General features: G+C 39.9%; 1 protein-coding gene across 1 annotated transcript in view; it reads left to right on the forward strand.

Moving 5' to 3' along the window:
- The window catches only part of VPS33A (VPS33A core subunit of CORVET and HOPS complexes), a gene marked incomplete in the record, with an annotated part of 507,742 nt that overhangs the window by 482,747 nt on the left and 7,364 nt on the right, over positions 1–17,631 (forward strand). Inside the window, 1 exon segment of the mRNA XM_044068595.1 lies at positions 4,029–4,197. Coding sequence (XP_043924530.1) covers positions 4,029–4,197 — 169 coding nt within the window.

Below are 17,631 nucleotides of genomic sequence, written 5' to 3' on the forward strand. Positions count from 1 at the left end.
GGGTGATGGCAGGATGCTACTCAGGGCTAGGGTCATACCTGCTTGGGCTACAAGATCGGAGAGCTCTTCAATGTCTCTTTTCATGTAGTCCAAGGAGGTACGTCTCAGGTCATTCACACCAACATGGACAATGACAGAGTCATATTTGTATTTGTTGTCGAGTGACCTGAGTGCGTGGGTTATGTGGTGGATCCTGGCATCCGACAGGCAGCTGACAGTAACCTTCTACTTGGTTAACCTGGTGAGTGGGACATCAGTGTGCCTGACTATAGTGTCACCTACGACTAGTGTGTTGGGTACGTTGTTTTGCCTTATGGGCTGTGTTTTTTTGGCACACTGAGTCTGTGGGCTATATGTCATTTGGGTTGTGTTGGGAGGGGGGAGGTTGTTTGCGTTTCTGCTTTGAGGTCTCTGTTGCATGAGCAGGTTATTATTGAGAGTCTCTGTGGATGTTTTTGTGTTTCTATGTGTGGATTTTGGTGGTGTAGTTTTAGTGGGACTATGTGATGAGTGTGGTGTGGTGCAAGTGTTTACTGTCAAGTTCAGTCTTGGTTGGAGAGAGCTTTACCTCCAGTTTGGCTAGATAACAGGTTGTGGTGTTGTGTGGTAGGAGGAGAGGGTTGTCTGTGTACATGAGGCAATTGCTACATTGCCCCAAGATGCCCAGATTCATCAGATAGACAGGAGAGAACACTGAGAGCTGACCCTTGGACATGCCTGAATAAAAAACTACTTTTCTCTAGACAAGTGAGGACATTGTGTTTAAGAGCTGTTTTTCTCTAAGCAAATGAGGAAAGTAAGTACAAAAACTGTTTTCCTCTAGGTAAAGAGGAAGGTTGAGTGCTGTAGTAATTTGTAGCTTATTTAGTGCTAACAACAAGTTCTGAACAAGTGTTGAGCATGAATAAGCAAATTCAAGCGCTAAAACTAAGAATCTGTACCTGGATCTTGTGGTAGATAGGCTACCTAGTGCTTACCACTCCCACTGATAACTAGAATGCTTCCCTCCAACACAGAAAGGCTTGGGGGGCTCAGAGCTTACAAACAGTCCTGGATTCAGCAAATCTATATCTGGACTAGACTAGTTACAGGAAAGGTGGGAAACGAGCTCAAACGCGGGCTTTTAAACCAGAAAGTTGAAAGAGATGGAAAAACTGCCCAAACGGCCAATAAACTACAATTTCTGGGCCAGAAACCACTCTTGTGGTAGGTAGGCTACCTAGTGCTTACCACTCCCACTGAGAAGCTGGAAGGCTTCCCACCAACACAGAAAGGCTTGGAGGGCTCAGAAGCTTAGAAAACAGTCCTGGATACAGCAAATCTGTATCTGGACTAGGCTAGTTACAGGAAAGGTGGGAAATGAGCTCAAACGCGGGCTTTTAAACCAGAAAGTTGAAAGAGATGGAAAAACTGCCCAAACGGCCAGTAAACTACAATTTCTGGGCCAGAAACCACTGTTGTGGTAGATAAGCTACCTAGTGCTTACCACTCCCACTGATAAGCTAGAAGGCTTCCCTCCAAAACAGAAAGGCTTTGCAGGCTCAGAAGCTTACAGACAGTTCTGGTTACAACAAATCTGTATCTGGACTAGACTAGTTATAGGAAAGGCAGGAAACAAGTTTAGAATTTTTTTTTTGAAAGTGGGAAGGGAGAAACAGAAGATAATTCAAAATTAAGGACCTAAGTGGCTTGTCCTTCACAAATGTTTTCTTTGTATTAGGTAGAATTGAGCTAGTGACACTAGACTGGAATAGAGCTGGGATAGAGCTGAACAGATGGGACTGGTAGGAGTGTCTGAAGTCAAAGTATGATCTCACTGTACTCGGTTGAGTGAGCAAATGAGGGGCGGGCAATTCCAAAGCCACCAAGATTAATACCAGAACAAGAACAGGGAGGGTGGACAGGAAACTAACTGCAGAGACAGAGAGACCACAGTATTCTATGAAACAATTAAATAGAAAAATAACTACAGAGAGACACAGACCACAATATTTAATTAAACAATTAGAGAAAATAATAAAATGCAGTACAGTCTTTAACACTGCAAGTTTTTACTTAACTCCGCTAGTAATGCAGTTGATTGTAGGTATGTAGCAGAAGCCACACAACTCAGATATTGAGCAGTAATAAATTCAAAGATATGTGACTACCACTTATAAATACAGAGAAACCCTCTAGGCTAAGAGTTTAACACTGAATGTCAATGAAGTGAAACACTATAGCCCCCACTAACTGCAGAGACAGAGACCGACCACAGTATTCTATGAAACAATTAAATAGAAAAATAAATAACTACAGAGACACAGACCAAAATATTCAATGAAACAATTAAATAGACAAAAAAATAAAATGCAGTACAATCTTTAACACTGCGAGTTTGTACTTAACTCAGCTAGTAATGCAGTTGATTGTATGTATGTAGCAGAAGCCAAACAACTCAGATATTGAGCAGTAATAAAGCAACTCCCTTTTATTCAAAGTTAGTGATGGTGCTACGGTAGCGTTGTCACCTCACAGTAAGACGTCCTGTTCGATTCTCAGCTAAAGCATCTTCTGTGTGGAGATATGCGTGAATGGGCGTACCTTCGTTGAAGGTTGTGCGTCACGGCTGGCAACTCTGCACGTAAAAATCTACTGCCAATCATTAGCGGACCGGAGTTCCGCTGTGGCCACACCTAACCGGGAAAAGCCAAAAGACACAACAACAGCAACAACATGGTCAGAATGACAGTTTAAAAATCAAATTTCAAGAAGTGTCAAATATGCAAAACATAACCTTACTGTGTTTTTATTTCTTTTTGTGTGGAACGAGGCTGTGTCCTCTACACCCTTCAGATAGCTGCATAATTTATGCCTTCTCCAGTGCAGTTTCTTCAGTTGCACTTCCTGGGAAATGAGGGAATTCTTGATTTTCCAGCAAAACTATGTATTCCTTTTACTCTTGGGTATCAAGACCTCAGAGTTAATGTACTCTGTATATGTGCAAACAACATTGCTTTTTTACATTTTGCTGTTTATGTATATTTTCTTTTGTTACAAATTGATTTATCAGTAAATGTGTAGATTTCTCTGTAGACAGCTAGAGAAATACTACACTGCAGGTATTTTAAGTTTTAGTTTAGACCAACTAAAACAATGAGTAACAAGGTCACACAGAAAAAACAATCCGTAAAAACTAAAAGAAAAACCCAGCCAAGCTAGATTTTCCAATGTGTGATTCTTTAAAACCTCCTGTATTAGAAGTAACATGGGATATATGCAAATGACCCTTTTTCAGCTATATGACAGTTCTGAATGTCCATGATTTGTTTTTCTTTTTAAGTCTGTTATGGACAAATTCAGGCCAATAAAGTCAAACCCCACTAGCTGTGGACATGCACCTTTCAGCCTTCTGTGGAAAATCAGTGGAAAGTCTAGTTTGGCTGGGTTTTTTTCTTTTAGTTTTTAGTTTAGACAAGTTAGAACATATTTAGAGTTAAGAAATAATATTGTCTGCCTTAAATATTTGAAATGTACATAGTTTTTTTTTTGCCATTTTTGTTCCATAAAGTGACTGTTTAGTAATGTGCTAATGAAACCATGCGGTTTGATTTTGTAATATGAAACGCCAAATAGTGTTTCTTTTGTGAAAGAGATTGACTTGATTCAGTATTAGATACCTGCCTTGCTGTGGAGTCACCATTAGGTAGTTCTTGTAACTATTTGGTTACACGTATATATCGTTTTATTTAGTTAGCAATAAAGTATTTGACAATACACAGCCGGCAAAATAATAGTGGGCACAAAGTTAGTCAGTTATTGGGTACCCTAATATTGTATTAAGACTGTGTAATGGCTGTCTCAACACCTTTGAGAAAATTGCTAATTTAGGGATCCAGGGATGTATTCTTCACTATGGATAGTAATGTGTAGTAGTGTTTATTGGAAAATTTCCAATATTAGTAATGAAATCAAGAAGTTAATACATTGTAAATATGGTGCCTCATGTATAAAGGTTGTTGAGCTTTACTTCTGTATTTTTTTTCTAGTACCCCAATGATATCTCTTATGTGTATAGTGGTTATGCTCCGCTCAGTGTTCGTTTGGCTCAAATACTTGCTCGCCCTGGCTGGCGTAGCATTGAAGAGGTTTTAAAGATGCTGCCAGGTCCTCATTTTGAAGAGAGACAACAATTGCCACCTGGACTGCAAAAAAAGCGTAAGTTAAACTTCAGTGGATGCATTCATTAATAACTGCTTTACATCTGGTTCGAGAGGTGACACATTTTATTTTATTTATTTATTTTTTTGTAAATCCTTTTTGCTTGAAATTTGTGTGCTTTTTTTTTTTTTTTTAATACAGATTTTTAGCACCTTCTGGGGCTTTTATAACCATTTTATGCTGTTACTGATACTCACTAGTACATCTGTATCTGGCTAGCCAGGCTGCACAGCTTGACTAGGACCACAATTCTGCTGGTCCATTTTCTTGCACTCTTGTTTTCAGTCAGTATCCATGCTGCTGTGCTTGTGGGTATTGATGACGTGCATACTGTAGTTGCAGAGTGTTCGTTTGTGTTTCATCCAATGTGTGCTGTTCAGAGGCATTCATGTATGGGCAACTGTTGATGAAGCAGTAAAGTTCCTGGTCTGGAGAGCAGATCTAGAGTTAATTCCAGAACCCAAGTTGCTTGCTGAGAGGAAGGAATAGTGTCTAATGTCCCTTTCCTGAGCCACTCTGCCTATAAATTCATAGATAGATACTAGGCTTGCAATCCAGGGGACCATTGAGGAGCTTAGCCCAAATTCCTAGTTGTCCCCAAACATTGTCTGGTTAAGTGACTTGCTCAAGGTAACACAGTAGGCAAATGAGGGCTGAGGGAATCAAACCCTGTGCAACAGGTAATACAGCCTTAACCATCTGTGCCAGCTACCAGACTACAATCCTTTACATACCCTGTAGTCATTTTATTGTTTTACTTTTATCTATGGTTTTGTACCATTTGGCAGACCACTCTTTTGGGGTCCTTCTCCATTATGTTCATACTTTGCGTTGCCAGCTTGGAGATCATTCAGACTGCAATTGTTTGTGGTGGTTTATGCTTTGTTGGGACATCCACTATGGCTAATGGATTTGAATTCATTCCTGAATGTCACCCAACTTCAAGCCCTTATTCTAGGTTGGCCCTTTGTGACAGTTTAACTCATAAACTAGAATAGAAGGGTATGTGTCTGTGTTGGATGGGCCTCCTCTGATGGTACTAGTTGGATGTGTGAGGCGCTTGACTAGATAGTATCATGGGGACTTTCATCCAACATGGTGGTAAATAATTTCTGCCTTCTCCAGTGCAATTTCTTCAGTAAGTCTGAATCGCTGGTAAAGAAGACAGCTGCTTGTATGTAAAACTAGTTTCAGATGTAAATAGACTAGATAAAATAATTTGTTTCCTTTGTCTACATTCAATATGTTTAGTACAGTAATTGGCCTGTGATAAGCATGTCGGCAGTGCATGGTTTAACTCTGCCCTCCCAGTTAGTTTCACAGTGCTGAAGCCATTCAGTTAGTGTTAAATGCTTTAAAACTAAGCACTTTCCAGATGTAATGACTAACGCAGAAAATAGATACATCTTAAGAAATAGTTACATAATTTATGAATTAATACACAGTGCATTAAATCTTCAAAATATAATCATAAAATATAAATGAAAAAGTACAAAATATAATCTGAGTGAATTTTACCTGTGTCCATAGCTACTTTTTTTAGCCTTACCCAACTGACCTTTTATAATGTTATGTTTTATGTATGTGGGATGCATACTATAATAGTGCAAGAGTGCATTGCTGGATACAATTTTGTAACTAATCACTGTATTAATTTCATCCCACTAATGTTTTTTTTGCACCTCCAAATCTAAGAAACAAACCTTGGAACTATGAAAACTAAGAAAATTCCAAAAATTCTGTGCTTTTATTCATACTCCTCAGAATTGACTCCAGTTAAATAACATGTCCCTTCCATATGAAAAACAGGTAGTCAATAAAGCAAAAATAAGAAAAAACATTCTTGCTTCCCTCTACACGTGGAAGAAATGTATATTTCCCAATATGCCATAACTGAGTTGGCATGATTTGGGGCCATATGTGCACCCATTGCCCCACCCCTCTTGTTTGGTTGTAATAGGTACTTTCAAACATGAAAAAAATGTTGCTCAAAACCTGATCAGTGCACTATGTTAAAAATTTAACTTCATTCAACATATAATTGTCACTTTTATTTAACATGAATGCTCTCCATTCTATGCCAACTTCATGTGGAATGAATGTATACAGTGCATGTATGTCACGTGTTAACTTAAGGTAGAGGTGTTTCTTGTGTACAATAAGCAAAAGAAATAAGCATTTCATGTTTAACCTAAACAGTTTCTGCCATTTTGAAAATGTGAGTACTGAGCTTACAGATGCAGAGCTATGTATATTTACCTAAGCAAGTCACAAAATAGGTTATGACCAGTTCATCTCAATCTCGCATTTTAATGTATAGAAATATAGAATACTTGCTGTAATGCAAAAGTAAAATAAAACTGTATGTGTGATTTACTATATAAATATGTCCATTTAGTTTTCTCAGCCTAATTTTTGTAAATTAAAAGTGGAGATAGGGATACTTAAAATAGACATGTACAGAATCACATGGTTCTGCTAACAGGAAGGAGCATCTGCTGGAGGGATGCAACTAGAAAATATTTTGTACTCTTATTTTTCTGTCCCCAACCCATTTGGTATCCAGAAATATGGACAAATCTGTTTAGTATGTTGCTCTAGTCACTTAAAATGTGTTTTTTCACCTGTTCCTTATGTTGAATTACAAGCTGTGTTACCTGTTGTTTTGGGCACTGATTTAGACAGTTGTAGACATATGATCTGAAAGGATCAGACCCTTGATTTGTTTTATCAATATCAGTTTTATTTTCTTGTATGTAGTTTAATGTACAATTTGAATGAGATCACATCAGTGTCAGTTGTGATGCCCCTTCTCTGGGCCAGTAATCAAGGAGCCTCAAGCCTCACCACTGACAACTGGTGAGGGACGTTCACTTGGAACACAAGTAAACACACACAATATTTCTGGATGCAGCTCTCTGCACCAAGCACAATTTCCCTTACGAGCACACAGGGAACACACTCCCGTCCTGGGGCTGTTTTTTCCTTTCTCTCACCAGGCTTTAAATAAGACTCCACACTGACCACAGCTGTAGAGTTGAGTTCTCAGTTGAGTGTTCCAAGCCAAGTCCTCCACCACCCTGTCTTTGAAACCAGTGCTCTGTGTCCCTGCTCCTTGTAGCTGACACACACACACATACACACTCTCCGAGATTTGATTTTTACACACACACACTCACACACACACACACACACACACACACACACACACACACACACCTGGGAAAGGCTGGCACAGATTTACCAGCTATGCCCCCTCTGCCCATACTATAAGGTAGATACTGCCTCCAGAAAGCTCCAAAGCCAGCTGCTGTAAGGCTCTTACAAGGGTACCCAATTATACCGAGTAAAATTAATACTAATACAAATGGTAGTGTTTGACCAGTGCAGTAAGGCTTTCAGGAGCGGCCACAGTGTCACCATATAAACATAAGTAATCTCAAAGGTTAAAATATTCTCTAAAAGACAAACCACAATAAAACGTTTAAATATATTTAATAATAAAAGAACATGAAAATACTAAATATCTATTTACTGTAAACACCAGCGTTTCAGTCACATGAAATATTAAAAGTAACACAGATGGATAGATCCACACAGAAACATAAAACAGTACTTAACTAATCTCACTATATTTTCATGGCTGATCTAAAGAATTACTATTCCCTCATTACTAAAGGAAGGCAAGATGAAGTGAGTGAGTGATCCTTCTTCGTCAAGTTTCAAAAACAGATTGCCCTGAGACTTCTGTCTCATCTACTGTTAAAACACCATTTCAGTGCTGGATTACAGAATGACATTTCATACATCAGGTCACTTGACTTCTGGTTCCCACACTACCCTGTTTACTAGAAACTGAGCCAAAATCTGTACCATGCACACTCCTAGAGTTTTGCTAAGATGTGTTCTAGCATCTGGAAGCTATAAAACCATTTCAAAAACTTCCATCCTTCCAGGGTAGCAATTTGTTCACTCCTAAGGACAATACAGTAGGATTCCTAGTCCTGGTTATCACAGACATTTTGTCTCTGGCTGCAATCAGAACTGTAAGATGCAATCTTTATGGCCTAAACCAGGTAATTTAATTTCAGACTATTTTTTTCAAAGTTATCTGGACCAGATTAAATTCTTCTCTTCCCGTATCCTCTGTTACAATATATTCATTTCAATGGTTTCATTGCAGTCTGACATACAGGTGTATGTCATTTCTGTCCAGCAGGACCCACTGTTGGTACACACACAGCTTTACAAATGCATTTTCAACACAAGCACCTGTATAAATCCGTTTGATATACAAATGGTATATAATTCTTTACAAAACTCCAGCTAGCTATGCTGACATATGTTACACATCCACTGCCCTGCTTCTCCTAGTATAGCTGGCAATACCTCACATCAGATCAATATTCAGAATACTGTATTTGTTTAAAAAACATTTTATTTTAATATTGCAAAAAAATGCTTTATTTATTTTTATTTATTTTACATTTGTTGAACGGGAGAGTCCAACTGGATTGCAAGTCCATTTTCAGTGGAGGCACGGGGAGAAAAGCTCCAAGAGAACAATTTTATACAAAACATAGTTTTAAGGACAGACTTTTGACATACAATTTCTATAGAAGAGACGTTGACATACATATTAACTAACAGAAAGGATACATTCATTCTTTACAGTATAATAATACATTTCATAGGTTCATAGGTTATCTGCCCTGGGGCAATTATAAGCCTAGCCCGATTCTGTATGGCTTACGCCACCCCTTGATTTGAGTATACTGTGCCCTTTTTAAGGTTTAGTTTACTGTGCCTCTGTCTAATAGTGACACGGGAGTAATCCCTGGGACAAACCTATGATCCCCCATCCACTTATCGAGATTCTTCTTGAAGAGATTCAGTGAGGCGCTCTGCCTCACATGAACTGGAATTCTATTCCAGAGCGAAGGGAGCCTCTGGGTTATGAACCTGTCCCTCCAGCAAGTTCTATTTATTTCTGTGCTGAGGTTCAAGTCCGTCGAGCGTGTGGCTCTAAGGGATTTAGATTTACTGAGGTGGAGCATGTCCATTAATTCTGGATTTGACATAGCTTTGTATGTCAGGCATAGATCGCCTCGAAGTAGGCGGTACGCAACTAAGTAGAGCTGTAGTTTTTTTAACCGAGCAGCATATGGCATCTGTTTGAGACCCTTGATCCTCTTGATGAGATACTTTTGGGGTCTTTCTAATTGCTGCAGGTGTCGGGTAAGGTACATCCCAAAAGGGGCATTGTATTCTATGATGGGCCTGATGAGGGATGAATAAAGGGGCACGATTACCTCTCTTGATCTAGATGTGAAACCCTTCGTGATGAGGTGGGCTATGTAGAAGGTCTTTCTAACCACTTTGGCAATGTGGTTTTCAAAGGAGAGATTGCTATCAACTTGGGTCCCCAGGTCCCTAATAACTTTCTCTGTACTTAATGGGTTTCCGCCTATGTGGTAATTTGTGGGCACATTGTTTTGCCAAAGGGTATGACTATACATTTTTGGCATTTAGCTTTAAACCATGGCACTGGCACCAGTTATCTGTCTCTGTGAGACCTTTTTGAAGGATGTTTGTGTCAGCTGGAGAGTTGATTATGGCACCCAGTTTGCAGTCGTCTGCAAACTTGGTGAGCCATAGTCCTCCCACGTTTGCCTGTACCTCGGAAAAGTATATACCGAACAAGAGTGGTCCCAGGACAGAACCCTGTGGGATGCCACTTGTGACTGGTTTCGAGTCTGACATGGCTCCAGCAACTCTCACTCTGTGGGTTCTGTCTTTGAGCCAGTTTTAGAAGATATTCTAATAATTAAAAATGCTGTTGTGTTGAACTTGTGTACAAGAATGTCCATCTTTATAAAAAGGGAGAGAGAGGGAAATCCACCATGTAAAACAACCCAGGAACAACTTTCACTCTGCCTCAGGCAGACAATCTCATCACCACAGACAGCTCACACCTAGCTTGGGGAGCCCACCTAGGTCCAGTGAGGATACAGAACATTTGGTCCCCAAAACAGTGCCAGTTGCAAATTAGTCTGAAGGAAATGCTAGCAGTTTTTCTGGCCATGAACTTTCTGATAGCACTTGAGTCTCGGAACCCTGCAGATGTGGACAGACAATACCAAAGTCATGTGGTACATAAACAAGGGAGGAAAACCTGTTTTACCCCTTGTATAGCCTTGCTAGACAGCTGTAGATGCTTGTCCTGGACTAGGGGATCACTCTAATTGCATTGTATTGAATTATACATACTAGGCCTTAGTATTCCGGCAGATTCCGTGAACAGGGACTTGCTAGACCCAAGCGAATGGATGTTAAAAAGAGATGTGTTCCTAGATCTCACTGTGCTATGTGGAATCCCATTTATAGACCTCTTTGCCTCTCCCTAGAACAATTGACTTCTGAGGTTCTGCTCCAGAACCTAACAGGAGGGATCCTGGAAGACAGATGCTTTGTTCTTCCTATAGAGCCAGAAGGTTGTGTTACCCATGATTTCAGGGGTACGCACCAAGACTGACAGACCCAGCATAGTTCTGGAGGCCCCATTCTGGTCCAGAAAACATTGGTTCTCTCTGCTCCTCACCCTAAGTGACTGGAGGTTTTGCATGCTTCCCAAAGGACACAGACCTTCTCAGCCCTTCAAAACATTTGCTTCTGCCTCCCCTCAAGAAGCTCATCTGCAAGATCACCTTTCTTATAGCTGTTACTTCAGCTAAAAGAGTCTGTGAACTGCAGGCTGTCATGAGTGCAGAACCTTTCACTGCCTTCCACAAGGACAGGGTAACCCTGAGAACTAAACCTTCATTTATGCCCAAGGTGGTTTCTGAACTCAGCCTTAAGCAGGCTATCCATCTACCAGTTTTCTTCCCAAATCCACAGAACAAGGTGGAAAGAATCTTCCACTCGCTGGATGTCCAGAGACCAATCAGGTACAACCTAGACAGACCAGAGGCGGATGGGGCCGACCAGTTGTTGGTATCCTTTGCAGAGGGAAAACAGGACAGGCCTGCCTCAAGGTAAACCATCTCAAAATGGATTGCAAACTGTATCCAGTTCTGTTAAACACACGATGGAAAGTCTCTGCCTGGCTGCATTAGAGCCCACTCCACCAGCCATGGGGTAACTACCACTGCCTTCCTCAAAGTAGTGCCACCCAAACAATCCTAGAGGCAGCCACCTGGAGTTCTGTTCACACCTTCACAAAACATTACAACTTAGGCCAGGCATAAAGGACCAGAGCAGGTTTTGCTTCTGCCATCCTACAGAATATTATTTCCTAAAACGTTCCTTTATTTCCTCCACCCTTAGAGCAGCTTTGGATATTTTCCCAAGGATTAGTACTGCAACATCGACTATGAAGAATATAGTACAGTTGTGTCCCACTAACTATTGTAGACGTTCCAGTAGATCGGTATTGCAGTACATATTTCCTCCCTCCTAATCCTCATCTAAGTAGGGACCTTGTCCCTTTTTGCTGCTGTTTCTTGTCCATTTAGCTCATCCCAACCTTCTTCGTTTTTTCCTTTTTGTATTCACTACCAAGACCAGACACTTGGGCAGGGCAGGTTGTGCTGTCTTCAGGCAGCAAACTGCTTTCCCAGCTTAGAAAGACCTGAAGATGGTGATGACTGGTTGGGATGATGCTAAGACTCTGGAAATTGGGCTGTACACAGGCTTCTGCATGGCAGGAAGTTCCAAAGATTAGTACTGCATCATTGATGATCTTGAACGTCTACAATTATCTTAAGTGGGACACAACTGTACTTTCTTCAGAGCAGCCTTTTTTTAAGACTGATATGGAGCACAGACTTATATTGTGAGAAATCTCAATTATTAAAAAGTAATTTAGATCCTACTTTCATACAAGCCTTATGAAAGAAAAAGCTCAGAGGTGTTCCAATAGTAGTGATCTATCTGCAGGTTTCTTTTTGAAAGTCGCTTGCTGTTTGAAAAAAAGGAAAGATCAAGGAGTGTTGGGAAGAGCAAAAAGGCCACCCAGCATGTGAATTGTAAGGTAGTAATGATATTGAGAAAGCATTGCATGTGAGCTAAGTAAGGAAGGGTAATTGGTGGTGTGTAATCCTTTTGAGTGGCCAGTATAGTTATTAGTGAAGTTCTAATTGTTATTGTTTAGTCATTTAGTTGGACTTTAGAATGCCAGGTATGACTACCAACAACTGCTGCTTTATGTTCTTGTAAAGTCATATTCATTACTTTAATAATGCTGTCTTTCTGTCTTTCTGTCATATCATCAGACACTCCCTTTTTCTTTCCCTTTGGTCTTACACAGCATCAGTAGCTTTTTCAGTGAATCCTGTCTTCAAATTATGTGCCTAAGTATTTGAGTTTGTTTCACTGTCTCACTTTATAATGAACTGTTGGGGTTTATTTCCTTATATGTTGATTGACATGATCATCTTGCAGTCCATGGAAATCACAAAATCTGACTCAAATACCACAGTTCAAAATCATTTATATTTTGCTACATCTTTACTTATAGTCAAACTTTCATAGCTATGTGTTTTTTGGTATGAAAACCATACTTTTGTCTGTGCAAACCTTTGTTTACAGTGTGATATCTTTGCTCTAATCTGATCTAGATTCGTCGTAGCATCTTTTTAGTTTCATGACTGCAGTCATCATCTGCAGAGGTCTTTTTCCCCAGGAAAATAAAATTTCTAAGTGCCTAGTCTTCTTTCCTGCACATTTGTAAGGAAATAGGCAGCACAGTGCAGTAGCAGATAGTGCTGTTGCCTCACAGCAAGAGGTTCCTCGATTTGATTCTCAACTGGAGTGCCTTTTGTGTGGCGTCTGCATGGGTTTCCTCTGGGTTCTCCGGTTTCCTCCCACATTCCAAAGACCTACAGTAGGTGGATTGGGCACTCTAAATTGGCCATATGTGTGAATGTGTGTGCGAGTGTAGGGGTGTGAAGGAACTACTGTGGTGGGCCTTGCCACTGGCAGTATAAACCTTTGCTCTAGATGATTGTCACTGTTGAAGTGACAGCACTACCCCATATGCAAAAATGGGAAAAGGGGGTTGTGGATGGAATGGATGGATAGATAGGGCTTGATAACATATTTTAAAGTCGAGCAACAAGCTAGTTTTTCCAATTTCTTTTTTTCACCTTCATTGAAGGATTCCCCAACAAATAAGACACCTCATCTCACCCAAATTTAGGACTTCACTAAAGACCCATCTCCTCTCATCAGCTAAATGTAATTGCCCCTTATCCAATCATATCACCTTACTTAAGTTACATCACTCTTTCTTGTGCTAATGACATACTTATTGTCCTTCATATGGCAGATTTTATTATACCAAGCAGAACATTAAACAGTTATCTTCACCGGTCTCTGTTAATGTTAGGAATAGATAGGGAAGATTTATTGGGCTTAGCTCAGGTTCAGGCTCCTTAAGCCTTCACATTCTAGTTCTGCTGGTAAGAGAGAGAGAAATTCTTCTGTTACTGTAGATTCCCAATGTGATGAACAGGGAATAGAACTGGGAATGAGGAGAAATTTAGTTATATCTCCTCAGGCAACAGATTCTGATTCTGAGGAGAGTATTTCTTCTGATCTTCCCTATGAAGAATTTTCCTTTTCTGAAACCATCTCCTAGAATGAATCCATATTTTCAATGAGAACAAACTTGAGGTTCCAGTTTCTTTGAAAAAAAATTATGATGTATTGCAGTTGGAGTTCTTCAGCCAACTGCTGTTCCTTCTGTTCTACTAGCTTTGAAGGATGTTTTATTACAGCCTGCAGCCCCTGAAAAGGCATACAGACTGTGTCAGGCATCTTTGCCCTACAGATATTTATTTTTTAATCCCATATCTCACCCAGCAGTGATTTCATTGTCCAGTCTTTCTACAGCTAAGTATTTAGTAAATGTTAAGCCCTCTTTCTCTGAATAGTGAAAGCTTTTGATAGATTTGGAAAAAGTATAATGTTTTATCTGTCTTATTTTTAGAATTCTTAATTATCAAGCTCACATAAAAATGTTGTCTAATTGCTCTTATTACGTCTGTTTGTAACCAGTCCCCCTTTGAAGTTTTATGAGGGTGATGACTTTTTCAGAGCTGTAGTTCCTGTGATAAAGGGTTTGATTCCCTCAGCCCTTATTTGCATACTGTTTGACATTGAGAAAGTCACTTAACTGGACAGTGCTTCTGGGCAACTGGGAATTTGGGCTAGGCTGTTCCGTGGTCTCCTGGACTGCAAGCGTAGTAACTACCTATGAATCTACCCTGTAGAAATAGAAGAGGTACCAGGCTGAATGCAGTCTACTGGGATTTTATCAAAATATTTGGCTAATAAGTGAAATGTTAATGTCTTAAATTGCACTACCCTAACCAGTGTTAATTCTGAAAGTAAAAATAAACAGTTTTATAGAACCTAGCATGTAAATGTAGGGTACGTTATGGGAGGCACACACAACGTTGGGGCAGTCATTCTCCGAGACTCTGTATTGGGCCTCAGTTGACTTCCTAACACACACAGTATGCCTACAGTTGTAGGGATCAAATTGATTAAATATGCAAATGATCTAGAAAGTATGCAGAGTTGTAGGCATGGAATTTGATATGAAAACATTGCAGAAAATTCTATATGTAATCCATTCATGGTCAGTACACCATTTTATCCTCTCTAAATATGGAAAAATTTAGTGATACATTATGGTAAAATTGTTCTACTGTGAGAATCAAGGGTATGAAAGGAAAACAACTGTTGTCTGAGGTTTGAAACCCATTATCTATGCATTCTGTGCTTTAAGGATTTTAAAGGCAACTGGATTTGCTAATCCTAGACTATTTAATCTCTACTTGGGAAGAGAAAATGTAATTTCAGTCTATATGGAAAATAAATACTACAATAATTAAAAGTGAGAGACATAAAATGTTTAAGGTGGCTTTCATCTAAAACAATAGGACACTGGAGCTCACTGTCAGCTGAAGTTAAAAAGCTGTTTATCTGTGCTCCCTTAAAAAGGAACTGGAGGATTAAATACACGAAAAAGTATATTTTATCAAAATGGCTTGAATCTGGAACACCAAATGAACGAAGGGAGACATTCACAGCTGTAGACAGTGTAGTGGTATCAAAATCCTGTCCCATTGCATGAAAGTGCTGGAGAAGGTGATTGATATACAGGGGTAGTAGAAAGTAAAAGATGGACAGTTTGGATTAAGATCAGGATGCAGAACAACCAACGTGGTGGTAGTTGTGAAAATGCTAGAGATGAGGAAAGAGTCCAACTTGGGTATTCCTAGGCTTGGAGAAAAGCAAGACTTACAAGACCTCAAAAAAGCTGATTAGAGCAGTCCTGCAATGGTTTGAAGTCCTGGAAACATTGGTAGAATTAGTGCAGGTTACAAGGACCTAATGACACAAGTGCAAACAATTTGAACTTGCAGAGGGATTCCTAGTGGAAGTGGGTATGCATCAGGGTTTACCTCTGAGCCCACTGATGTTCATACTGGTGATGGACAGCATTATCAAACAGGTCGAGGGGGAAGGTCAGCAAAACTGATATATGTAGGCAGTGTGGCATTGCAAGCACTTCAACAAATGATAGGGGAATGGAATGTAAAACTAAAGGCACATGGAATTAAACTGAGTTACAGACAAGACAGTTATCATGGCAGCAAATCTGAGAAATCAGAAAAAGCTGAAAATTGAGACAGAGGTTAGGTACTAGGTTAACAGTTTCAAGTATGTGGGAGGCATGGTTGAGGAGAACGGAAGTCTGAATGAGGAGGTCAAAGCTAGAATCAGGAGGACATTAAGACAGCTGGCACAGGGCATCAGGGATAGTATGTGACAGAAGAATGCCAAAGAAGCTGAAAAGTAAAATGTACAAAACAGTGATGTGACCAGTTCTTCTGCATGGTACAGTAACCTGAACAGTGAAGGCAGAGCAGTGGAGGATGCTAGTGGTGATGGAGATGAAGTGCTTGAGATGGGTGGTAGGATGTACACAATGGGCGAGATGAAGAAGTAAGGACATTAGAGTTGAAGCCAAAGCAGCTCCAGTTGCAGAGAAGGTAAAATAAAACAGATTAGTCATTCAATATATGTGCAGGAAAACAGAAGCCAATCTGGTGAAGATGTTTTGGAAGAGAAGGAAGAAAGCAAAGGGAAACAAAGGCATTCAGCAAAGAGATGGGATAGATTGCATGAGAGAAGACTGAGAGAAGACATGTAACAGTCAGACGTGACTGTTAAAGAATCTGGAAAGATTGTAACAGTTGATGTAACACCCTGACCCCATGTAGAAAACAGGGAAAAGGGAGCTTGATGATAACTGAAAAAACAAGAAGCATCTTCCTTGCTTGTAATCTATTTATGGTAGGGTTAATTACTGTTAACCACATTTTTGAAAAAGTAGTTAGTCTAGGAGGTGCAAAAGTAAGTTTGCGTTTTTTTTTCCTCAGTCTGTTTTCTGCCTTGTCTTCTGGCCATCAGCCCCCATTCTACCATTCTCTGGCCGTTCATTCATCTGTCATATCTGAGATGGGAGCTGACCGATGGAGGACCATCATCCAAAGCAGATATATGTTGCTTTGCATACATGCTGCCTAAACAGGGCCACAGCCAGCCTATAAAGCATGTATTGTGAGACACGAGTGTCTTGACTCTTACCGTTCATGAAATGTATGTTGATGCAAAACCTGCTCTATTAACCTAAGTGCATTAGAGTTGTTGTTGTGTCTTTCAGCTTATCCCAGTTAGGGGTCGCCACAGCGGAACTCCGGTCCGCTAATGTTTGGTAGTGGATTTTTACGTGCCGTGTTACCAGCCCTGATGCACAACCTTCACGCATGCCTCCACACAGAAGACGCTGTGGCTGAGAATCGAACGGGACAACGTCTTGCTGTGAGATGACAACGCTACCGCAGCACCACTACCATTAGAGTAATTATGAAAAAATATCCCTGGTTTCTGGACTTTATCTCCATATTATTGGAGAGGTATGGAGGAATATTCTTCATTTCGAGTCTTTCCATGCTCCACTCTGTTTCTCATTAAAAGGGTGCATCTTATATCCATTGTTAAGATTTTTTTAAGTGCGTGTTTATTGTAACCAATACTGTATCATATTAATTCATCAGAATAACTTTTTGTATGCAGAAAGGAATAGTTATTAACCATGCTATAAACTTCACAGATTAAACTGATAGTAAATGATGTTCATTTTGCCCATTTATTACACATTGTAAAAAGTGGTGGTCCGCATTTTGGAGACAGAATATTGGGTTGATATTTATTTGAATGCATTATTATGTGATCCGTTTTTTAAATGAGAGTTAGAACCTGAGAATTACTGAGGCTGTATATGGAGGAAAACTATTAACTGATGCTTTTTGTTTATTACTCTGGTTGTGTCACTTAGTTGAAATGCATTACATG

Source organism: Protopterus annectens, chromosome 4.part0 (genome assembly GCF_019279795.1).
Source record: "Protopterus annectens isolate FY-2018-M chromosome 4.part0, PAN1.0, whole genome shotgun sequence".
NCBI classification, from domain to species: Eukaryota; Metazoa; Chordata; order Ceratodontiformes; family Protopteridae; genus Protopterus; species Protopterus annectens.